Consider the following 25,159-nt stretch of genomic DNA (forward strand, 5'->3'; position numbering starts at 1 on the left):
TCATAAATGTAGGTGACAACTGTTAGCAAAACTTAATAAATAAATAACTGAATAAAATAAATAAATAAATAAATTTGTGGGTTCACCGAAACTTTGTTTCTCATTGAACATTTGCAATCTAAATTTTACACAAATGAAAGACTTGAATAAATTAATAGAACAATAGACCTGGTACGTAAGCTGCGCGTAAAACAACGACTTGTGTGTGACGTCACAATTTGATGAAAATATTATATACGCAGTATATAATATGTGAGTCATGTAATGATATCATACAGTAGTAGTTTTATGTCAATATGAAGTCACACAGTCTTATAGGTCATAATTATGTTCACTGGGTAGAGCCAATACGAAACTTTTATGAATAAAGGAATCTTGTTTTTAACCGACTTCAAAAAAAGGAGGAGGTTACTCAATTCGACCGTATATATGTTTTTTTATGTATGTTCGGGGATAACTCCGACGTTTATGGACCGATTTCGATAATCCTTTTTCTTTAGAAAGGAGATATCCCTAGTTTGGTACCATGATAAGGAAACCAGGATCTGATGAAGGGATCCCAGAGAAATCGAGGGAAACTCTCGAAAATCCGCATAACTTTTTACTGGCTGTACCGATTTTGATGATTTTTAATCTAATCGAAAGCTGATGTTTATCATGTGGTCTTATTTAGATTTCATCGAGATCTGATAACAACTTTTGTAATAATCTTTGATAATGCGTATTTACTTGACATTTTTTTTGTCTACCTACGTTGTATTACCTGCCTGCAAACACAATTATATTCATTCAAGTTGTAATCAATAATAGTAGGACAATTAAACGAAACCATAATTTTACTATTTTTATTTTTAATATTTACATTTTATGTACAAGTTAATACAAGTAATTTCACACGCCTACACCGCTGCGCGCGTTACTCTTTTGAGCATAACATTGTCGTTACAATCGGTAATAACAGCCCTCGCTGTCACTGAAAATAGGTATCTATAATACATAACCTGTGTTCATAAAAATAATTTATAATATTATTCGATCGTTCTCGTTGATGACGTAGATTAAATATTTCCCCTATTTATCTTTTAGTAAAAAATAAGTGACAAATCTATTACTACACGTAACTGAACAAAAACTCGATATCGAATAAATTCGAACGGGAATGGCAAAGAATAAATGGTTAGGTTATTTTTAAATTTAGAAACAGTAACCTAAATTGTTTAAAAAAAGATACCAGCTTTAAAAAAATAAAAATAAAAAAATATTAATAACAACGATATACTTTTAAAACATCAACAATAAAGGCATAAGCCTGGAATTTGTTAATAAGAAAGTTTAGCGCAAGGAAAATCACAATAAATGTATAAACAGACGACAAAATATTTAAAGATACTTATAGAACATAATTATATCCTCTGGTAGTTAAATTTGTAATAAGAACAAATTTTAATTCTGTCTTTCAATGAATAAATAATTACAACATTAAAATAGTAAAACCGCATGCATAAATAATAAGGATTGTAACACACCAACGAACGAGTCGTAACCAAACGAAAAGTATTATACAGTCTTAAATGAAATTAAAATGCCGTATTTTTTTTTTCCTGTAAAGAAGGCAGAAAATGTAGATAATTGTATCATAATTTACAATATATATATCGCATATTTTATTTTGGTAACTGGCATTTATTTAACAACTACATTGTTCTTATTTTAAAATATTCCCCTCTATAAATAAAAATGTCGAAATTAAGTAACAAACCATTTCATTCTAAAATCTATCAACATAAAATAAAGTTTGATCCCATATTATTGTTAGTCTGAATATTTATTTCGACGTACCAAAAGCTAAGAATTCTTAAAATATTGGTTGAGAACAGTTTGTGTAAGGGAATTAGATAAACACATCCATATTTTTTTAAAGTCACCGGACTTAATCGATTCCTACATCTTTAAAACAACGGTGCTATATTTAAATTAGAATACTGGAATAAATTCTTTTATATTTCTTGATGTTAAAGATACTTCGCGACCATAAGATAACGGTCAAAACTTTTAGGTATTAAAACCTGTTAATAAAAATATCACGCTTGCTTGGGATGCAGCGTCGCTTGTGTCGTGATGGGCTTAAAGCATTGAAGTAAAAACGCTGTGTAAACAACGAACGCTATTGAAAGAGCTATCAAACCATACATGAATATATTCAGCTCTGGCTGCCTAAATCTATTCTTGCGCAGCCATTCCAAAACCTCATTCTCTTCCATAACATCACCTGAAATATGCGATAAATATTTGTACTTCTTCTCATATCTTTTTCATTATGAATCATAATGAAATTATGATTATTATAACATGCATTGTATTTTATTACCTCGGTATATACTCGGAAATCGTTTCCTAAAGTAAACGATAGCCGGTAGTCTAGTTACACCCCACTTGCGGGCATATCTTGGGTCATGCATTTTAACAAACGTTATGTCCAAATTATCAGTTTCACTATCGATATTTTCCAACTTGTCTAACACTATACGACTTTCTGCTGTATTTTCATCTAAAAGAATATGGTAAATGAATTTAATATGTTTCAGTATTACTAATATTTACATAATTATTGAATTATTATTTATTTTGATATTTAAACTACGAAAAAAAACTTACAGAAATAAACAGCAAGAAACTCGTTTTCTTCTAATAATTTATCTAACATTTTTCGGTTAACTTCCTCTATTTCATTTTTCAATTCGAAAACTTCTTGAGACGTCAACCATTGAAGAACTCTATCTACCTGATGTAGGTCACCGTCATAGAACATCGGTGTTCGTTTGCGGAAATAAACAAGGGAAGGTATATTAACAATATTATATTTAGCAGCCGCTTCATGACTCGATATTTTAACAAAGTCAATTCCGAATTGATCAACTTCTCCATCAATCTGTTCGAGAGATTCAAGAATATCTTGACATTCTGGACAATCTTCTTCGTCATCTAAAACACAAAAAACCTGCATTTTGAAAGTGTACACTATGTGGCATATTTTAATTACTTATATACTCCAAACGTTCTTTTAGCTTCTAAGTAGCTTTGTAAATTAGATGAGTTACTTAATGTGAATACGTACAGAAAAATACTGCAAGCAAATGTGATTCAAAAAGAAGTCTGTCAAGCATTCGATCGTTGACTGACTCAATTTCATCAGCTAATTCACGATTATCATCATCAATTAGCCATTCTAGGATAGATTCTTCATTTTGCAAGTCACCTTCGAATAAAAGTGGGTTTCCATTTCTGTAAAACAGATATAAATCAAACTTTATTACAAAATCATTTCTGTTATTTAAATTTATGTAAATATCAAAATATGAACTACACTTTGTCTTACCTAAAGTAAACCATTGCCGGGAAAGTCTTTATAGAATATCTCTTCGCTAGTTGTGGGTCTTGAATTTTAACCATATGAATACCATAAACATCACATTCGTCATCAATCTTTTCCAATTCTTCAAGTATATGATCACAAATGTGGCAGTTCAACTTATCTAAAACAAATTATCAATCACTTTTGAAACACATTTTACACTCACAAACACACATCAGCCTATTGCAGTCCACTGCTGGACATAGGCCTCCACAAGTTCGCGCCAAAAATGGCGTGAACTCATGTGTTTTTCCCATAGTCACCACGCTGGGCAGGCAGGTTTGTAACCGCAGGGCTGGCTTTGTCACACCGAAGACGCTGCTGCCCGTCTGTGACTTGTGTATTTGGAAGCCAGCAATTAGATGGTATCCCGCCATCGGTCGGATTTCGAAGTTCTACGGTGGTAGTGGAACTGTGTTATCCCTTAGTCGTCTCTTACGATACCCAAGAGGAGAGAGGGAGTGGCTATATTCTTTACTGCCGTAACCACAGAGCAGACACACATTTTACATCTTTGTTGAATTTCACCTTTAATTGTCGATAGTTGTCTACTGCTGGACATTAACCCTCTAGATGAAAGCTATGCAAAACTCTTTAGATGGGGTGCTGCGCTGTGTGTGTGTGCTCAATGTCCCAACAGATACCTCAATTATTCTAATTTAGCTTAATCGGTTAGTTCAAAAAAAATCCAAAATTCAGTTTCTAAGGGAGTTTATAAATTGTCAGTCCTATTAATTACTAGGTACATTAAAATATACTTACAAAAATATACTGCTAGATATTGGGTCTCTTCCACCATTTTTTCTAACATTACTCTTGTTATAAGTTCAATGCGGTCTTCCGTTTTCTGGGTTATTAACCACTGGAGAACTTCTTCTTCTTCAGCTAAAGAGTCTTCATATACATTAGGTACATTGTTTTCAAAGTAAACTAAAACAGGAAAATCTGTGACACCGTAAGATTCTGCAATTGAATAATCTTGAGTCTTAACAAATTTAATTCCATGTCTATCACAGTCATCGTCGATATTTTCGAGCTCTTCCAAAATTCCGGTGCATTGCTCACAGTCAAGGGAATCTAAAATGAAATTTCAAATTAAAAATATATTTGTAAATAGATCCGTATAAAATATAAAGGAATGTTTAAATTTCAAAATCACATTAACTAAGCGTCGAAGTAAGGTTTAATATCTCCTTCACTGTTCAAATATTATGTAAGATAAATCTTTAGGTAATGTCAAAATTCCGAATTTCGTGGTATTGCATTAAAGTTAAAAATGATGGGTTCGTTGTTAACTAAATTCGTAAATATCGCTAGACCCAAGGAGCATAAATAAAATTTGTCTATAATTTTCAAATCTAAATATTACAACTTTAACTTTGAAATAAAACAAAATAACAAAAAGATAAGATGCAGGAATATTTGGATACATTCTGAGGAATTTGCAATTACGTATAGCTAAGAAATTTCTGTGATACTTTTAAACTAAAAGTTCCCATCGTACATAGCTTTAATTTAAGCATGATGTCATCGAAAATATATAACCTGGTATATCTAGTGGATATTGGAAAACTATTAAATGGACAACAAAATCTATAGTGTATGAGATACAAAAGGACGAGTGCGTTTATAACTATAGTGTGACGAACATGCTACATGCAAAATAGGAAAATGCTATCGTAACAGGACGATAAATTCAAGATCAGACAAATTCTTTTGTTTCAAGGGGTAGAGGGTACCGTCTATCTCTTGCCCTTCCTCTTCATCGTGTTCTCTAATACTCTTTTTCAGCTTTTTCGTTGCTTTCGCATTGCACAATTCGCACAATGTTCTATTCCCTAATAAAAAGTAAGATTTGTTATTTTATTCTCGAAATATTCTAGCGTAAATCATTACCTTGTTATTCGATTATTTATTATTTGTAATTAGAAAATTTATTAAAAATTGTTATTGGTTACAATAAATTAGAATTATAAGAAATATTTTTTATTATTGTTTCAATGCTTTAGTATATATTACATATTCATTTTTTAAATGTTATGTTTGGATTATGTTTTAGAAAATTATTTTTCAAAAACATAGGAACGTACAGAAGTATACAGCTAATGATGCAGAATCTTCTATTAAGTCCAACAATTCTTGTCCTTCCAGTGCTTCTATGACATCACCTGCAGGGTCTTTCTGGGTCAATAGCCAGTTCAGTAATTGTTGTCCGTCGTACATATCACCTGTGTTTATTCATAGTTAAATTAATGTACGAGTATATAAATTTGTAATTAAAATAGGTAGCCCGTTGGCGCAGTTTGTAGTGACCCTGCTTTTTGATCCGAGGGTTGTGGGTTCGATTCTCACCCTGAGACTGGGTGTAATATATATATGTTTATTTATCAAAAAAAAATATAGCTATACCAGTCGGCTGTTGCCTATAACACAAGCAGTTAAGTTGCTACTTTAGGAACAGATGACCGTGTGTGTATGTTGTAAATATTGGAACGAAGTTCCTTACGGCAGGCTTGACATTTGGCTGGGCGACTGAAGTGAGAAAAATGTGAGACTAAAACTGTAAGAAAAATTTATAACGGAAGTAACGTAATATCAATCACACGATTGCATAATATGACGTTTGTAAAACTAAAATATTACTAGTTAACTTTTTTAAAATTATTTATGTAATTTTATACTGTCGACGTAAATAAATAAAGGCACATGTTTTTTTATTTCACTTAATAGTTTGAATTATTCTTATTATTATTTTGTTTGATTTATTTTATTTTACGGTATTTGTTATTTTCTAAAATACTAAATACTTTTATGTACTTAATAGAAACCAATCAACAAAATTAAAAAAAAATCAAGAACTAGAAAATATATATAAAATTCAACATTTTTTTTTTCAAATTGTGTTGCTTTAATACTATCCGAAGGAACTTCGTTCCTACCTGGTGTCCTATGACACCACGTAATTTTTATTAATTTATTTATTTATAGCTTATTTGATAATGTTACCTGCATATATAACTGGATCTTTAGAACCCAATTTAAAGAACAATACGGCTGGTAATGCAAAGACTCCAAACTCTTTTGCCATCTGCCGGTCATCTATTTTCACAAAGTTTATACCAGCAGCGTCAGCATCGTCATCTATGTGCTCAATTTCGGCCAGTACTTTAGGACATTGTTTGCAGTCATTACTGTCTAAAACATGGGACAATGGAATATGGATGGAATTTAAGGACTATTTTATACCCATATAAGCAGAGCTGGGCATTAACTCGTTAATCCGTTAACAGTTAATTAACGAAGTTAACACTTCGAGTAACGGATTAACTTTTAAGCTAACTTATAAAATGGTTAACGGACCCGTTAACAGTTAACCCAATGGAAGTACGCACCGCGCGCGGCGGGAAAAACAGGATTCGACAAGTTTGGTCGAGCGCGCCGGCACTTGCAGCGCGGAGCGCGTGCCGCGGTGTGAGTGAAACAAATATAGCTTAGGTGTGGCGCGTGCGAGCGGGAAAACTGCACTGTATGCCCTGGATCGAATCCAAGGAGAAGCCCAAGCCTATCTCGGGTCGCTACTGCCGACAATAGCAGCAACAATTCTTAAATTAAAACACATCAAGACCAAGGGGCTTATACACTGCACAGCCTTAGCCAATGCCTTAATCAATGGCACTGAAAAAAGGTTTGCCCCACTGCACAATGACGAGCATTGCCAACTTGCTGCTGGGTTTCACCCAAAGTTTAGGTTAATTTGGCTTGAAACTTACGACAGCGGTAGGGTGAATGCCGTAAAAAAATCCATGAAAAGTAAAGTAGAAGAGGCTTTACGACAAGAAGTGCAGGTAATTTTTTTTTTCTGAATTAATCCGCCAAGAAACTGCTCTGTAAGGCGGAATTTTGTATGGAATAATTGTTTATTTTTCTGAATAATTTTTAGAAAAACTCCAAGGACAGTGTTAGTGGCGGAGGAAATAATGGAGGGAGTAGTGATAACGAGGAAGACTTTATTAAGTCGGTAACTACCCAGTGCAAGGAAAGGCCAACGAGGCAGAACTCTTTGAAGACAAAAGCTCAAAGCATAGTCAAAATGTGGCTAGATACACCATCCAAGGACTCACTTGACGACGCTGCATTCTTTGGAGACCAGATTTTGATTAATCTTTTTATCAAATATAACACGGAAATACCTTCAAGCGCAGCAGTTGAACGTCTTTTTTCAACGGGAAAAGATATTTTAGCACCGAAAAGAGCATCTCTTTCTGATAAAAATTTTAATATGTTGATGTTCATGAAAGGGAACATGCACATAGTGCCGGACAGCTAAATTTAGTTGAAAAAAAACGTTCAACTGCAAATACAGAATGCAAATTTAGTTAAATTAATCAATTGATTTAATTAAATTTGCATTCTGTATTTTATTGTTTTATAAAAATAATTAATGAATAAAAAATAAAATAAAGTTTATTTCTTTAACTAGAGCTTACAATAATATTTAACATACTAGGGAGAACTTCCATTAAGCAAATTAAAAAATTTGCTTTTATACTTCATTCTTTATCGGTATTAAATAATCAGCAATTAATATAATGCTTTTTTAGTCATATGTTAACGATTAACGATTAACTTTCATCATTACAGCCTATATAGTCCACTGCTGGACATAGGCCTCCACAAGTTTACGCCAAAAATAACGTGAACTCATGTGTTTTGCCCATAGTCACCACGCTGGGCAGGCGGGTTGGTGACCGCAGTACTGGCTTTGTCGCACCGAAGACGCTGCTGCCCGTCTTCGGCCTGTGTATTTCAAAGCCAGCAGTTGGATGGTTATCCCGCCATCGGTCGGCTTCTTAAGTTCCAAGGTGGTTGTGGAACCTTGTTATCCCTTAGTCGCCTCTTACGACACCCACGGGAAGAGAGGGGGTGGCTAAATTCTTTAGTGCCGTAGCCACACAGCATTAACTTTAACTTGCGTTAAATCTTCTAAAATGTAGCGTTTTAACGTTTAACGAAACTAATTTTTGTATTAGCGGAATAGCGATTAACGAAGCTAACCATTTGATTAACGGTGCCCAGCTCTGCATATAAGTAATTATTATTACTGAATTTAATTATAAAATAAAATTATTGATTTTTTTATAATAAATGCACTCACAAAAGAATACAGCAACGTAATCTGAGGTCTGTCTTATTTTTTGAAACATTTTTTTGTTGACTTTTTCTATGTGATCCGTTAGTTCCATATTTTCTGGATTTGTCAGCCAGTCAAGTATTTCTTCCTCATCATCTATATCACCATCATAATTAATATATTTAGTCTTCCTAAAATATGTAATACCAGGTGGATTTCTAAAACCATATTTCTTTGCCATCAAGCGATCGCTACACTTGACAATTTTTATGCCATATTCAGCAGCTTCATCGTCGATAAGTTCCACGTGCCTTAGGATTCTAGGACTTAAAGGATCATCGTCTTTATCTGTAATACAATTTTAAGATAAACAATATAGCTTATATAAGCTATCAAATACTAACGAAATAATATTTATACTCACAAAATACAACAGCCAAAAATTCTTTTGTTTCGATATATTTAAATAATTTATCTCTGTCTATTCCTTCTATACTCTCATCTTCTTTTTGTTTGACCATCCAATCAAGAACTTCAGTTTCATCCAATAAATTCCCTAAAATATTTTAAGTGTTACTTTATATTGAAGAACCTGTTGTATTAATTTAAATAATGAAAGAAACCACATCCATTTTTTGTGTTTGAAACTCACCAGAGAACATCCAATAAATGGCATGCGCGAACAACTACGGCAACACCATGCTGACATCATTCCAATTTTAATAGAGTAATAATAAATACGATAATAGAAAAAAATGTATTTATTAACGAAAATTATATTAACGTAAATTCGACAATTAAACATAACAAATAAATAAGAACAAAACATTCATGCGATATCTTGGCCATATAATATAACCTATTATCATGGATGTGCAACGCCAGATTTAATACCGAAATTATCTATTCGTCTTATTGGATATCGCATTTGCAATACTGGCATTGCGTTTGGTTTTTAATATTTAATTAATATTCAAGAAATCAGTAGAAACAAGTACTGTATACACTAGATATAAATTTACTAATTATTTTACAAAATAATGAGATTCCATGAAGACTAGAAAACTATATGAACATGAAATCCTTACAACAATAAGTCTTTCAAGGTGGCATAACAAAATAAGTTATAATTAAAATGCCCTGTGTTGTTGTTTTTCTTTGAATAATTTCTAAATATTGGAATTGATTAACATTCAAAAAAAATTTTTTACATCTGTTGACAACATCACTTGACATTCCAATATTTAGTCTCCACAAGTTCTCAATTAAAGATAATACAAAAAGCTAAACATCTTGATACACATATACATATAAAAAAGAAGAGCGGGCTGCATTCGCATTTTGATGTTTCTAACAGATTTTATATCAATTAGTTATTGTAATGTTCAGTCCATGTGCAATAAGTACATAAATACAACCCTGGTAAGTGCTTGCAGGGATCAAGGGACACGAGGTTATTAGAAGCTAGTTATGTTAATAATAATATGATGTTATTTAAGTGGCTTTTGAAGGTGAAACCATTCTCCGTAATTTTATATCATTTAACATTCGTGTCTCCTTGATTCTGCTCGAGCAAGCGCCACTAACAACCAAGTTTTGTGACATAATAGTCACTTGTTTAAAATTTACTTTTTACCACCACCAAACATTATCAGAGCCGAATAAACCTTTTTTTCCTTTGCCCGGTTTATCTGGTTTCACTAAGGCCTTATTCTTGCTCTTGGAAGGCTTTTCAGGAGTTGATTTGTCCTTGCCGAGTTTCTTAGCAGGTACCTTGGTAGGGGTCGCCTTCGCTACTTTTGTTGGACTCTGAACTTTAGTGGGACAGCACTGGTAGGGTTCGTAAGTCATTTTTGGGACGGCCGGTTTCGCCCCCAATCCAATGTAGAAACAGCGATCGCCTGCAGTCAGTAAAAATTTGTTTTTATACCCGTAATAACACTATATATATTAGGTAAACTACGTTAATACTGTGCATGTTTATAATTTTAGCTCGCGTTTATTTGAGCGCACTATTAATTCTAAATATTATGTTAGTAATAATAACAATTGGAAAACGTTTTAAATTTGGTAAGCGTTCGCGAATGACTGCAGGCAACAGCTGGTGTAAAGGACCCATGCGGGTTCCTACTTGACCATGCAGATGTGTTTGGGGTACATCTGTGCCTCCGTGCAGGGTCACATCTCAGGGTTCAACGTTACTAATTTACCTGTAAATATTTTCTTTATTCTACTGAATATACCATCTTCGTCTTCATGCTTATATTCGCCATCATCATCATCATCATTATCATATATATTACGTGTTTTAGCTATTTTGTAACCATATATCTTATTATGTGTTCGTATATCGATATCGCCTTCAGTATCTTCCTCGTCTTCGTCTTCGTCATCTTTATCATTGTCATCGTGAGAATCATCATCATCGTCATCGTCATCGTCATCGTCATCGTCATCGTCATCGTCATCGTCATCGTCATCGTCATCGTCATCGTCATCGTCATCGTCATCGTCATCGTTATCGTCATCGTCATCGTCATCGTCATCGTCATCGTCGTCCTCATTGTCATCATCGTCGTCATCGTCATCATCGTCGTTTTTGTCACTATCGTCATCGTCAACATATTTTGGTGACATCTTCTTACTAAAAGAATGTACTTTAAGTTTCGATAGTTCACTATTTGGAGTACTTCTAAAAAATGAAAGTTTATGTTGAATAAAACTTTTCAGACTACTACTGTCATCGTCGTCATCATCTTCACCATTGTCATCATCTTCATCATCGTTGTCATCATCTCCCACATCTACATCTTCACTGTCATCGTCATCCTCATTATCATCATCATCGTCGTCGTCGTTGTCGTCGTCCTCGTCATCATCATCATCATCGTCATCGTCGTCATCATCGTTACTATTATCATAATCAACTATACTCTTACGATTGCCTTCGTGGCTTTTTTTATCAGTAAGTCCACTCGAATATGCTACCTTTATATTTCCTGATTTCTTCCATTCAGTTATTTTTTGTTTTTCTTTAGATGATTCTTTGGTGCTCCCACTCCGTAGAAACCCCTTTCTTTTATCAACATCTGCATTGGCCTTTGATTTAGGATTAACTTTTTTTTTTGGTCGGTGGCTATCTTCACCTGCAGGCATTAGTAACTGTCATGCAAAATGACATAGCTCAAACATCCAGCATTTAAGGCGTAGGTATAGTAAAACATTTTTATTTAAAGAGATGTCAAGAATGGTGTCATGCACGTAATTTTGTAACTCATTATTCGTAATACATCAAAAAATCCTTAGACCTTAAACAGATATTACATAATAAACTTTTTAAATGGATGTGGATTCTTACTTTTTTGATCTACTAGCCACTGGAGAACCTTATTTTCGTTCTTTAAGTCACCTATAAACAGGAAAAAGATTTAAAAAATTTACTCCGATTAATCTTTACATCATTTTCTTTTTGTAGGCTGTTTACCCTCTTTCCACAAGTACTTCATCACTTCAGCCTAGCGCAGTCCACTGCTGGATATAGACCTCCACAAGTTCGCGCCCGACATTATGGCGCGAACTCGTGTATTTTTCCCATAGTCACCACGCTGGGCAGGCGGGTTAGTAACCGCAGAGTTAACTTTGTTGCATCAAAGACGCTGCTGCCTGTCTTTAGCCTGGGTATTTCAAAGCTGTGGAAACGCGTAAATCTGTCGGTTCCGGTTGTTATTTCTAATAAAATAAAGGGAATTTATATTATCTGCCATCTTACAGTATAGTAGAGTGACGACAAAAACTAAGGGTAACTTTTAAGAAAGGTAGGGCACAGCAGGAATTTCCTGCTCAAAATATGGAGCAGCCGGACTGGGGTAGTTCCTCGACCTTACAGAAGATCACAGCAAAATAATACTGTTTTCAAGCAGTATTGTGTTCTTGTTGGTGAGCAAGGTGACCAAAGCTCCTGGGGGGATTGGGGATTGGGTCGGTAACGCGCTTGCGATGCTTCTGGTGTTGCAGGCGTCTATAAGCTACGGTAATCGCTTACCATCAGGTGAGCCGTACACTTGTTTGCCGACCTAGTGACATAAAAAAAAAACTACAAACCTTTAAGAAAACCCTTATCACTTTGTGTAGTAGTAACACATTTACAGTTAAGTAAAAAGCAAAAATTAATGCAAATAGAATAAGAAATCTCAATTTAAATATACAAGACTTACCATCGTACATAATCGGCACACCAGTTTCATAGTAAACCAAAGCGGGGAAACTAAATATACCCATGTCAGAAGCTAATTTTGCATCTTTGGATTTTACAAACTGTATTCCGTGTTTGTCGGTGTCATCATCAATTGTTTCCAACTCTTCCAAAATTTCTTCACAGGTGTCACATTTATCACTATCTGAAAACATGTAGTACGTTTTTAGATATTTACAAATACATAAAAAAATTTAAAATGACAATATATGAAGCTTTCCGAATATAAAGTGGTTTTAGGATTTACATCTGTATATTTGCCTATTATAGTTAATGTTAAATAATCTATTTTTTTAATACTTACAGAAAAACACCGCTAAGTGTTCGACGTCATCGATAAGGTCTTTTAAAGTTTTTCTATCAACACTTTCAATGACATCAGGTTGTGAATCATGTAGTTCTAAAACCCATTTTAGAATTGCCTCTTCATGCATAAGGTCCCCGTCATAGATGGTCCTAAATTTATGCCGATAGAAAGCCAGAGCTGGCAAGTCAGGAAGATCATATTCCTTATCGACTCCTTCATCGGATGTTTTTACGAAGTCGATGTCTTTTTCTTCACACTCATCATCAATGTTTTCTAATTCGCTTAATATTTTCTGTGATTTTTTATCATTTTCTTTATCTTAAAAGGATAATATTTATGTTAAAAAAAAGATATATTAATGATGAATTTAGTAAAAAAGTTAACTTACAGAAGAAAACAACAATATGATCATTTTCCTCTAATATTTTTTCTAACATTTTTGAGTTTACTTCTTCAATTTTGCCAGGAATTTCCAAGGTATCTTCATCTGTTAACCACGCTAAAACTTCATCTTCGTCCTCGATATCACCTGAAAAAAATATTCAATCATATATTGATCTTCCAACTATATTTCATATAAATTTAAAAACACGTATTAAACTATTTTACCTTTGTAAATAAGAGGTTCTTTGTTTCTAAAGAAGACAAGAGTTGGGAAATTTTTGATTCCATATTTTTTAGCTAAAGACGTATCTTCAGTTGTTACAAAGATAATGCCTGTTTCATCTAGCTCATCATCTATATTTTCTAGTTCATTTAAAATATTGTCACATTCTTCACCCTCTTCGCAAGTTCCACCTGTAATATTAAAAAAATAAGTGCAATTACTGCGTTGAAATAAGTAATGTATCTGTATTTTATTTAAAGGAATAAAAATTTCACAAATATTACGAGGTGCAGTTAGTGATAAATATAAGAAATATTTTGCAAACTCTACACTATAACTATTAGTATACATTTTAGCAAAATTTTTATTATTGAACAAGATTTATTTTACTGTTTATTTTTATTGTTCTATATTTCATTGCCTGAATCAGGATGAACAATTTCTTGCCATGAGTCCAAAAATACACAAAACAAATCAAACAAAAACGCCTAGACCACGCCGAAGATCAGTACGATAGAAACCACTACCACGGGAACGGATAATCAAAATAAGGCAGGTTAAAATAGAACTGAACAATTCAAAAATAATATCGAAACACTTACTGAAGTACACTACCACGTACTCATGTTCTTCGATAAGATCTGTCAAAATTTCATCAGTAACTTCTTCTATAGTGGCGCTGTTTTTTTGTTCAATAAGCCACTCTAAGACTTCATCCTCATTTAAAAGATCGCCTTCGTAAACAGCAGGTATATTATCTTCAAAGTAAACTAATGTAGGTAGATGGTCGATGCCATATTCTTTAGCTTCAGCGTCATTGTCGATTCGAACGATTACAATCCCTTCTTTTTCTAATTCATCATCTATATTTTCTAGTTCATTAAGAATCCTTATGTCTTGCTTGTCATCTTTATCATCTTTAAAAAGGAAATAATGCAAATAAATAGCAATAAAATAGGAACGATTTCAATCAATTAAAAAAAACACTTATTTTTTATTAAGTTATCAAAGTGTAGCTTTATTGAGTGTTATGTGATTATTGTTTTTACTTTAAATGTTGTAAGTATAACAAAACAAATACAAAAATAAAGTTCCTTAACGAAAGAACATCCCTTTAAGCGATAACTCGTAGAGCTAAACTTATTAATACATTAAAGTAGCATTGGTAGCAACCAATGGTACTTTATTTCATTTCGTAACGTGTAAACTTCAAAAATAAATAATAAGTGATATGGTACAGTATAAACTCAGCAAAGCATGCGCATCCTTACTAAAAAAAAAAGAGTAATTATACAAATCTATGGAAATTTATTAAACTCATTTACAAAATAAAGTCAGTCCTTAACATCAAACAATATGTATATTTACTTACAGAATATAACGGCCAGAAATTTCGAAGATTCTATAAGCTTGTCCATCATCTCATCAGTAACTTCGGGTATTTCACAGTGTCGCTTCTGGTGCAATAACCAACCCAGGAGCTCTTCTTCTTTCATCAAATCACCCTCGTAAATATGAGGAATTCTCTTTTCGAAGAACACCATAGTTGGAACATTCTCAATGCCGTATTCTTTTGCTTCCTTGTCGTCATCGATTTTAACGAAAGCAATGTCATTTTGATCGCATTCATCATCTATATTTTCTAATTCAGCCAACACTTTCTGACTCTTTTTTTGATCCTTATCATCTGGAATTAATAGAAAGAACTGTATATCATTTTTATGTCAGTTCTTAAATTTATAACGTTAAATAATACATGTAACTTTGTGTGTGACGAAAATATAAAAATCTGGCATTTTGTCAAACGCCTTGGACAATGTAAAGGCCACATAATTAAAATATGAAAAACACTTACAGAACAAAACAGCAACGTAAGGCATTTTGTCTATAATTAGGTCGAGCATTTCATCTGTGATATCTTCAATCTCATCACTTTCAGTTTGGTGATGTAGCCAACTAAGAACTTTTTCCTCTTCTTCCAAATTTCCTTCATAATATGTTGGAATTCCTTTTTCAAAGTAAAGTAAAGTAGGAACTTTTTCGATACCGTATTCTTTAGCTTCTTCGTCATTATCAATTTTAACAAACGCAATGCCCAGTTGGTCACATTCATCATCTATATTTTCCAATTCATTTAGCACTTTCTGAGACTTACGATCGTTGTTATCATCTGAAAGACGACATTCCAATAATTTAGTTTCATTGTAATACGAATAAATGTTTATATATTTCAATAGTCAAATTATAATATTAACAAGGGCTCTGGTACAGTGGTGCGTCAAATACCAGTGGTTTGCGGTTTCGAGTCTCGCTCGCGATGGATATTTATATTTGTACAGATATTTATTTCCGGTTTAGATCTGTTCTTGTGGGTCTCCCCACCGTGCCTTGGAGAGCACGTTGAGCAGTCGGTCCCGGTTGTTATCATAAATATCTCATAGCGATTGTTACTCATAATATATCCACCAACCTACAGTTGAGCTGCGTGATGGATTAAGCTCCAATCCTTCTCCTACACGGAGAAAAGGACCTGTTCCCAGCAGTGGAATACTACAGGCTGAATCGTATGCTCAAATTATACTTACAAAATAAAACAGCCACAGTTTTTCCATCTTTTATTAGCTTATCCAGCATCTCATCGGTAACATCTTCAATTTCATCTTTTTCCAACTGATCAACGAGCCAGACTAAAATTTCTTCTTCATTCTCGAGATCACCTATAATTTATGAATGGAATGTTTATTTGGAACCTTAAACAACGTTCGAAATTTGTAATTGTAATTAATAAATAATCATATTACCGTCATAAACATTGGGGATTTGCTTTTCGAAGTAGACAATTGAGGGAATATCATCGATACCAAAATCTTTTGCAGCCTTTTTGTCGTCAATTTTTACAAACTGAATTCCGTGGCGATCGCAATCGTCATCAATTTTTTCTAATTCACCCAAGACTGTCATTGACTCTTCATCACCATGATCATCTGTAACATTTGCATTAAAAAGTATTAGTTACTGATGTTCCAGATAGTAAAAAAATAGATATTTGTGATTCTATTTAATAATATACAAAATATCAATAACGTCTATTAAGAGTAACCAACGTATTTTTTAATTATTAGCATTATCTAACTAGTAAATAAATCTTATGTATAAAAAAGTGTGTGTGTGTGTGTACTTATGTACTCTCGCTTGTTGAGTGGATTAGATGTGGCATTTAAGAAAAGAACCACTACAAAAAATTTAAGAAATGAATTGAAGTCATATTATCTGAACATCCTGTAACTGTTTGTAACAAACCGGTATTGCGTCTCGATCGCCTTCTCATGGCCTTCCCTGCCTTGGCATTTACATCTAATTAAAAGATACCTACTTATTTTGATTTGTAGAACTACCCACCTTATTTTTAATTGCCTAAATTAACTGTATTCAAACTTAACACTCCGGACAAATCTCTGCGATTTTTGGAGTGTATTACTGTAATTTTTTTAATGTAAAATGAGTTTAAATAAATAAATAAAAAAAAATGTACGCACGTAAGAAGCTATATTTCATTTGCTAGCTAACTTGAGGGTGGCTAATTTTTATGATGGTTTGAGCGCGCATCGTAAAAATTTACTATCATCATTTTTCCCTTACACACCAAAAGATGTATAACTTCAAAAACTAACTGTTTATCTACATTTTTAAGTCAGAAAAACAACGAGATAGCAATCAAATAAACATTTTTAAATACCATACTAAGAGACTTACAAAACAAAACAACAAGATTATCAACATTCCCAATAAGTGTGTTAAGTGTTTTAGCTGTTACATCCTCGATCACGTCTTCTTCATCCCCAGTCGACTTGTTCGCAATGAGCCATTCCAAGACATCTTCTTCTTTGCTCAGCTCACCTATAAAATTTAAAATTATTCGTGAGTCGCTTGAGACTATTACAATTATTTTATTTTAATACCTAAGCCATAATTTGTGTAAGCATATTGATACTAAAATGTATATTATTATTGCTCATAAAAATTTATATTACCAAGAGAAAAGATGATGAAGATACAGTATTAAAAATATGCTTTACCACAAATCTTATAAAGTAAAGCTTAATTTTATAAAACCAACGTCAGTAAAAATGATTCACAAACCTTCATAGATAACAGGTATTTGATGCCTGTAGTACACCAATCTTGGCAACTCTCCAAGACTGTACTCTTCAGCAAGTTCCTCATCATGGATCTTTACGAAACCAATACCAAGTTGGTCAGCTTCGTCATCAATATTTTCCAGCTCTTGTAAAGCTTTTGCACATTTTTTGCATTCAGGTTTGTCTGAAACATTTAAGTATTCATCGTTAACGTTTTGTTTACGTAATTTGAATTTGTGTGCCTAAAAAATCATGCCTTGTAAAGGAATCCAAGCAGTGCAGTTAAGCGCATTGCTCAGGTGATTGTGTGTTAAAGAAAATTAATTGTATTGTGTCGCAAGCGTTTGGTGTCGTGCAATGATTGGGCTAGTGGGCCTAGTGTAGTGTTGGTGCTAGAGTTTGTTGGGGGTTATCACTGTTTGTGTTCAATTGGTCAGCAAGTAGGAGTATTCCCAGTTTCCTTTGTGCTTTACAGGGAATGGATAACTAAGTTTATACGTAATAAGGGTAGCCCCAATAAATAAAACATCAAACCCATCTAGGGATCACCAAAATCAGACGTATCTAGTTACTAATCTGCTATTCATAAATAGATATATATATTTTTTGGTTAGTTTAAATTATAACTCGAATAACTTCTTATTCAATATTGTTTTGTAAAATTTAGTTAGAAATTAATTTAATTAGAATTTTATTTGGGTCAAGGTCAATATACTATGCACTCTATATAATTCAGATAGTTTTCTATATGACTATTAATATATATTTATGTATCAAGTTAATAGTTTATGGTCGTTAGGAGCAGATAATGTAACCGATGTCTTGTTCGTGACACGTCGGTCCGTCAATCCGAGCTTGCTGGCAAGACATAAATAGAACATCCGAAATAGATCGCCGCACGCTCCGATAATGCAAACGCGTTTTTGATTCTAGTCTTCCTTACACTAGACAACTGGACTTGCCAGATGTTATACAAAACTATTGATCTTAACTCATAAAAATCAATGTTTGTACACAGCACGTGAAAGATACACGTTATGATATCTATGATCACATTAAATTGGTAACATCAAAATATCAATCAATACAGTTTGTCAAATGATTCATGCTATTGTAATATGTTGTATCAGAGCCAAAAATTTAATTGGCCAAAACATTAATGAATGTTTGCTTCAGCCGGTTGAGTCGCCAATTCTTAATCTAATTTCCAATAAGTCTCTGAAATTGCCCACTGCAGCCGCACTGAAAGCGGAAAGCACGTCGAAATCATTGAATTACTCTAATCTAAAAAGCTAGAAGTAACAGCCACAACGACATAAATGTAAAACATACCGCCTGCTGTAAACCTTACTTACTGTTCATCGGGCCGCAATTTTTGTGATCAGGACCTACGTGAAAAACACTGTCAAACACACAGCACAATGTACTCCTTTTCAAAACAGCTTAGCTTAATACTAATAAATGGAAGCGATAGAGAATTATCTACTAAATAGATCTATGTTGAGAGTATTTATAATATTTACTTTTGTTAGTTAAGAAAAATGGCTTTTTTAACCACAATAGCTTATTAAATCATTTAAACAAACCCTCTTTGAGCTATGCTGATACCTACAGAAAAGAACGGCAACGTATTCAGTATCTTCGATGATTTTGTCCAGGATCTTTTGGTTGACTTCTTCTATCCGGTCAGGAAGGTCCATTGCTTCTAAGCTCGTCAGGAAATCTAAGACGCTCTCTTCGTCCATGAGATCTCCTAAAAATTGATATAAATATAAATTAACTGGAATCTAAAAATAGACATTTTCCCTTGATAATGATAGCAGTTAGCGTTAGGTATTTAAAATATAAGTAAGTTAATTAAATCTGATGAGCTGCCAAAAAGATCAACCTCGCAGACATTTCTATTTGTTTCTTCAACCACTATGGCGTCAGTGTCAATCTTTGCAATTTGTTTATATGTATGTACACAAGATGTACACATAGTTAAAATATCAACACTTTATTACCAATATGAATACAAGTAAATCAGGTTTCCACATCTACCTGCATTTCGATAAAGCATTTTATAGGTTACTGATTCATGTTATTAATAGTATTTTTTATTTCGTTCAGTTGCTATTCCTCGATATAGCTTCGTCTTAAAATAAAGATTCAATCTCGGTTATATGTAATTTACGCCAGAGTCGAAAACTTTTATATCCATTCTCAAAGACGATTAAGTGAAATTTCAACTATATATACAAATATTGAGTACATTTTAACATTTATTATCAGTTATATTGATAAGTTTACCTTCGTATATAATCGGTTCCATCTCACGGAAATACGTGAGGGCGGGGAATTTCGTAATGCCATATTGTTTGGCGAGTCTCTTGTCGTTGATCTTAACGAAGTCGACGCCGAACGTGTCAGTGTCATCATCTATCTTTTCTAGTTCTTCTAGAACTTTGTCGCAAGTGACACAACTCCTGGCATCTGTTGGGAATATTAGCGTTACTTCTGACTTATTAATGTTATTTAGTGCTTAATTAATTTTTACTGTATCTCACTTAAAACTTTCTTTTATGGGAAAAAGTATATTTCAAAATGAATTTTGAGTAATATCCTTTTATATTATGCTCTTCACTATTGAAATGGTAAAGGTTTTTGATTATTGCGAACAAAAGTATTCAAATAGATTATAATTAAAATAAAATAGATGGTAATGATTATTAAAAATGGTTTTAAATAAATAAATATTATATTAAGTATAATTGTGTTTGCTTGTAAACAAAAAAAAAACAACTTCAATTACATCGACAAATAATACAACGTAGGTAAACGAAAAAATAGTCAAGTAAATACGCGTCATCAAAGATGACTCAAAAAGTTGTTACCAGATTTCAATGAAATTTAAATGTGATAAACATCAGCTTTCGATTAAATTAAAAATCATCAAAATCGGTACACCCAGTACAAAGTTATGCGGTATAATACAACGTAGGTCGACGAAAAAATAGTCAAGTAAAAACGCATTATTAGATATAACACGAAAAGTAGTTGTTAGATCTCAAATACATTTAAATGGGACCAAATGATACACACGCCACTTTTCGATTAATTTTTTTTTTGTCGAAATCGGTCCACCCAGTCAATAGTTCTAAAGTAACATACATAAAAAATGAAAAAAATTAATTAAAAAAATACAGTTGAATTGAGAACCTCCTCCTTTTTTGGAAGTCGGATGTCGTCTTTATTTTCTTACATACATTTAAAAAAAATAAAGACGAAGTAAATAATTATTAAAAGAGGAATTCATATCAATTATTTCTATTTTAAATATATTTTTGATACTATATTGTTTATTTCTTGACATACGACTTTTATCCTATTTAATGAAAAACGGTAACTTTCAATAAAAAACAAGATTAATGAGCATTATCATTAAATAAAATAAAAATTACATTGTAAACTGTAAGTGAAACAAATCTATTCACTTATTATGTTTTGGAACCTTTATAACTTCTGAAATAACACTGACCTCTATCTACAGTTTAGTAGACTTCAATGATATTTTAAGCGACAGAGAGAGAAAATAAACTCATAAACATATAAATAAAGGGAGGGAAGAGGACGAATTTCCATGGCCATATTTCACACGTACCTTTCCCAATTATTTAATGGCCATCATCGTCATCATCACAGCAGCCTTTCGCAGTTTACTACTGGACATAGGCCTCCACAAGTTCACGCCAAAAATGGCTTGAACTCATGGGTTTTGCCCATAGTCACTACGCTGGGCAGGCGGGTGGGTGACCGCAGGGCTTGTCTTTGTCGCACCGAAGACGCTGCTGCCTGTCTTCGGCCTGTGTATTTCAAAGCCAGCAGTTGGATGGTAATCCCGCTATCGGTTGACTTTTTAAGTTCCAAGGCAGTAGTGGAACAGTGTTATCCCTTAGTCGCCTCTTACGACACCCACGGGAAGAGGGGGTGGCTATATTCTTTGATGCCGTAACCACACAGCAATTTAATGGCCAGTAATACTTTTATTTAAGAAGCTAACTTGTGAATAGTTGTAACTTTTAATTTTCAGTGAATAATTTGTAAACGACTATTCAAAATTTTAACGCGATTTACAAGCTTATTTGATTATTTAGATCAAGCTTTATTTGTTGTTAATATTCGTTTAAAATAATATTTCGTATTATTTATGTGTTTATTTAAGCTTTCAGCTGAAGTTGTGTATTATTGTCTGTAATGATATTTGAATTAATTTGTTGATGTAAAGCATAATTACTGCTCGATATGAACTAATAAAAAATAGTTAAAGAAGGATTTAAACATATAATAGGAATTATGATATATTATTAACACAATTTCTATGATATATTATTAACACAATTTCTCTTGTTTTCGTAATATTTCATAGTATTTCGAATAAAAATATTTTTCATTTGAAAAAAAAATACCTGAACGAGACTTATGAGAGAGCTGAAACAAGCTGTTCGAATTAAATAAATAAATTGTATAAGATTAATTTCAATAGGGATCAAAATTCTTGTCATTTTGCATCGAATACGAAATAACTTCTGTGATAGATTACCCATCATTAACATAATGTTTTTAGTTATTAATAAAACCATCGAATCCGGCTATTTTCTAGCTTTAACTTACTATTATAAATTTTCGCTACTAATAAATGGTAGCTCTTGAGTTTAAGCGTGATCAGACTTTCTTAATTTATAAAACAGTATTGAATGTTTATACATTCTAAAACAAACATGTTTTTGAGAAGAAATTCTCGAAATAACTATCGTTAAAAAAATTACATCTACAAAAATTTTGGCTGGTAACGGAGACAGAATTACAGTTTTAAATAGTTTTGGCGAGTAGTTAAACTTTTGAAACTTAATAATGAATTGAAATTGGCTGCTTTAGTATTCTGTCACATATTCACAAAACTTAAAATACTCAAATGTAGACTTAATAAACGGTATAATTACTGACTACAGTTGTAATATACTGTTTATTAATTACAAAGATAAGTAGCTATCGTTTTAGTTCTCATTCGATTGTCTTCAATAGTGCCAAAATAGCACAAATGATTTCACCAATGCTCAATGAATTTAACGCATTTAGCCTGTAACGTCCCACTGTTAGGCTAAATTTCTCCATGTAGGGGGAGATTTGTAGCTTAATCTACCACGCTGCTCTATTGCGGATTGGCGGATATGGATTCATGCAACAGTTTCATAATTATTTTTTGGCATATTTGAATTGTACTCTCTACATGTCCAAAGTTAAGTATCCATTGTCTATGTATAATTCAATAAATGTTCAAAAAGTGTGTGAATTAAAGTAGCCTACGAGAGGTTTTCCCCCAAAAATATAAAATACTGTGTAACGTTTTCTATCTGTCTCTCCTATACATTTGTGTTTGTTTTTTTTTTATCCCGACGCATTGTCGTTCCATCGAGTTTGAAATTACTTTGCTTCTAAAGAAGTTTTACTTCAATAACGGCCGTTAAGAGGATTTGAATTCTGTTTCGGATGTTGAGAAACGCACGACGTAATCAATTAATCACATATGCCATGTTTACGGCTCTCACAAAACATTTTTCATGTGCAGGGCGTTCCCTGCGACCTTTAAGATATATGAACAGACATTGTGGACATTGTATGCCCTGTGACATTGCTTTATCAAACTAAAATCGTTTAGATTTACTTGTTGATTATCTCAGAAGAATCTACAAGCCTAACTATCCGGATAATTCCTAAACAGACGTCAACGAATTTTACTAGACGTCGAACTGATTCTAGTACATAATTTGTTTAAATAAGGTCAGATTATTGGTTTCAAAGTAGTTTTTTTTTTAAATTAAAATATTTATTTTATAGTAATCACATGACACAGCATACACGGCAGATGATAAAATTCTTACGTAGCACATATTTAAAAATAACTACCAAAACAGTTTCAATAATTTTATTTTTTATATAAAATAAATTGACTCTTTTGGTCTTCTACTAATCGAATCTACTTATTCTTGAAATCCACCTTACATAGTAGTGTAGATAATACTTACGCATTTCATTACATAAAGTAAACGAATTCCTAATGCCTAATAAAATCAGTCGAGAAATCATTGAATGAAATGTTTTTATATGTATTGAAATATGAAAGCACTACAACTAAATAAAAACATTGACTTGATGTTTTGAAAGAGGATCATAAATAACAATGAAATGGTCTTAAAAATTAAGAAGCTTATGATTTGCCTTTTAAGCTAAATCTCATTGTAGAATTTACTGCAGACTTCATATTAGATTCATATAGACTGTTTATGATACGAAATGGATTGTTTTATGATACGAAAGTGTTGGCTACAGAAATGATCGCAGACAAGCCACAAATATTTACAACTTTAAAAAATAAATTGCATTTCTTTTAAAATTTTGCACAACGTACTGTTTATCTAGTAACATACGCGATACATTCGGGAGATATAATTTTACTATAGAAAATAAAAGTCACGATAACTTTTAGTAACGACGGTTTAACGCAAATGTTAATATAGTTAACCTCACCTAAACATTTTCAATGATGTGATTCATAAAGAGTACCATCAACAACCAACGTCAGACGCGCGTAAAATGAGATTTCGTGGCTCGTAACTTATATTAAAATAGCTTGAGTATTCGTATAATGTGTTCGGTTGATTTTACTAAGAAATAATTCTACAACGCCAACAAGTACCTATATAGCAAACGTCTCTTATCAGCAGTCACTCTTGTAGATATTGAAATAAATGTCTATCTGATCACAATATCAATTAGCATTAAAATTTGAAGATTCGTGAAATAAAATCTATTGACCTCGTTGACTTTTTATGTAATAGATTACTTATAAGCTAATCATAACTAGGCAGTAGAAATAGTTTTTCTTTTATGTACACATTTTTTCTGCTTGAATTATTGAATTCCACTTTATTTATAGGGTGGCTCACACCATGGTTGCCAGTCCTCCCGTGATCATGGTTACTGCAAAGTATTCGAAACGTCGGGCATCTAAAAAACTTAACAGCGATAAAATCCGAAAAAAGTTGCTTAATTATGAGGACAAACTTTATTAATAACCGATCAAACAAACTCTTACTGTATTATATGTATGTACTCTCCGTACCTTTTTATGTCTACGAATAATAACGTTACACAACAGAATTGTTTTTAGTAACAAGTCTATAATAACCAAGATGACCTAGTGGATAAAACACGTGAATTCAGAACAGACTCACATCCAGTAAGCATGTCTTAATTTTCAGCATGTTTAAT

At 32.8% G+C, this 25,159-nt stretch overlaps 1 protein-coding gene across 4 annotated transcripts in view; it reads right to left on the minus strand.

Annotated features, from left to right (window-relative positions):
- Window positions 1–831: 831 nt before the first annotated feature.
- The window catches only part of LOC123655408, a 30,476-nt gene continuing 6,148 nt past the window's right edge, over window positions 832–25,159 (minus strand). Inside the window, exons 2-30 of one of the 4 annotated variants that reach the window (XM_045591222.1) lie at window positions 20,141–20,323; window positions 19,461–19,601; window positions 19,204–19,236; window positions 17,850–18,032; window positions 17,463–17,606; window positions 16,511–16,693; window positions 16,295–16,426; window positions 15,565–15,879; window positions 15,082–15,396; window positions 14,312–14,626; window positions 13,712–13,900; window positions 13,491–13,631; window positions 13,100–13,420; window positions 12,758–12,940; window positions 11,902–11,952; window positions 10,754–11,689; window positions 10,211–10,444; window positions 8,968–9,099; window positions 8,568–8,891; window positions 6,419–6,607; window positions 5,503–5,640; window positions 5,152–5,250; window positions 4,175–4,489; window positions 3,377–3,533; window positions 3,116–3,282; window positions 2,656–2,982; window positions 2,369–2,548; window positions 2,191–2,269; window positions 832–1,601 (exon numbers count right to left, since the gene is read on the minus strand). In XM_045591222.1, coding sequence (XP_045447178.1) covers window positions 1,568–1,601; window positions 2,191–2,269; window positions 2,369–2,548; window positions 2,656–2,982; window positions 3,116–3,282; window positions 3,377–3,533; window positions 4,175–4,489; window positions 5,152–5,250; window positions 5,503–5,640; window positions 6,419–6,607; window positions 8,568–8,891; window positions 8,968–9,099; window positions 10,211–10,444; window positions 10,754–11,689; window positions 11,902–11,952; window positions 12,758–12,940; window positions 13,100–13,420; window positions 13,491–13,631; window positions 13,712–13,900; window positions 14,312–14,626; window positions 15,082–15,396; window positions 15,565–15,879; window positions 16,295–16,426; window positions 16,511–16,693; window positions 17,463–17,606; window positions 17,850–18,032; window positions 19,204–19,236; window positions 19,461–19,601; window positions 20,141–20,323 — 6,140 coding nt within the window. In that variant the 3' untranslated portion in view covers window positions 832–1,567. Of the gene's footprint in view, window positions 2,270–2,368; window positions 2,549–2,655; window positions 2,983–3,115; window positions 3,283–3,376; window positions 3,534–4,174; window positions 4,490–5,151; window positions 5,251–5,502; window positions 5,641–6,418; window positions 6,608–8,567; window positions 8,892–8,967; window positions 9,100–10,210; window positions 10,445–10,753; window positions 11,690–11,901; window positions 11,953–12,757; window positions 12,941–13,099; window positions 13,421–13,490; window positions 13,632–13,711; window positions 13,901–14,311; window positions 14,627–15,081; window positions 15,397–15,564; window positions 15,880–16,294; window positions 16,427–16,510; window positions 16,694–17,462; window positions 17,607–17,849; window positions 18,033–19,203; window positions 19,237–19,460; window positions 19,602–20,140; window positions 20,324–25,159 lie in introns of all 4 variants that reach the window. The other 3 variants (XM_045591223.1, XM_045591224.1, XM_045591225.1) reach the window with 3 other exon arrangements.

This window comes from Melitaea cinxia, chromosome 7 (assembly GCF_905220565.1).
Source record: "Melitaea cinxia chromosome 7, ilMelCinx1.1, whole genome shotgun sequence".
In the NCBI taxonomy this organism is placed as follows: domain Eukaryota; kingdom Metazoa; phylum Arthropoda; class Insecta; order Lepidoptera; family Nymphalidae; genus Melitaea; species Melitaea cinxia.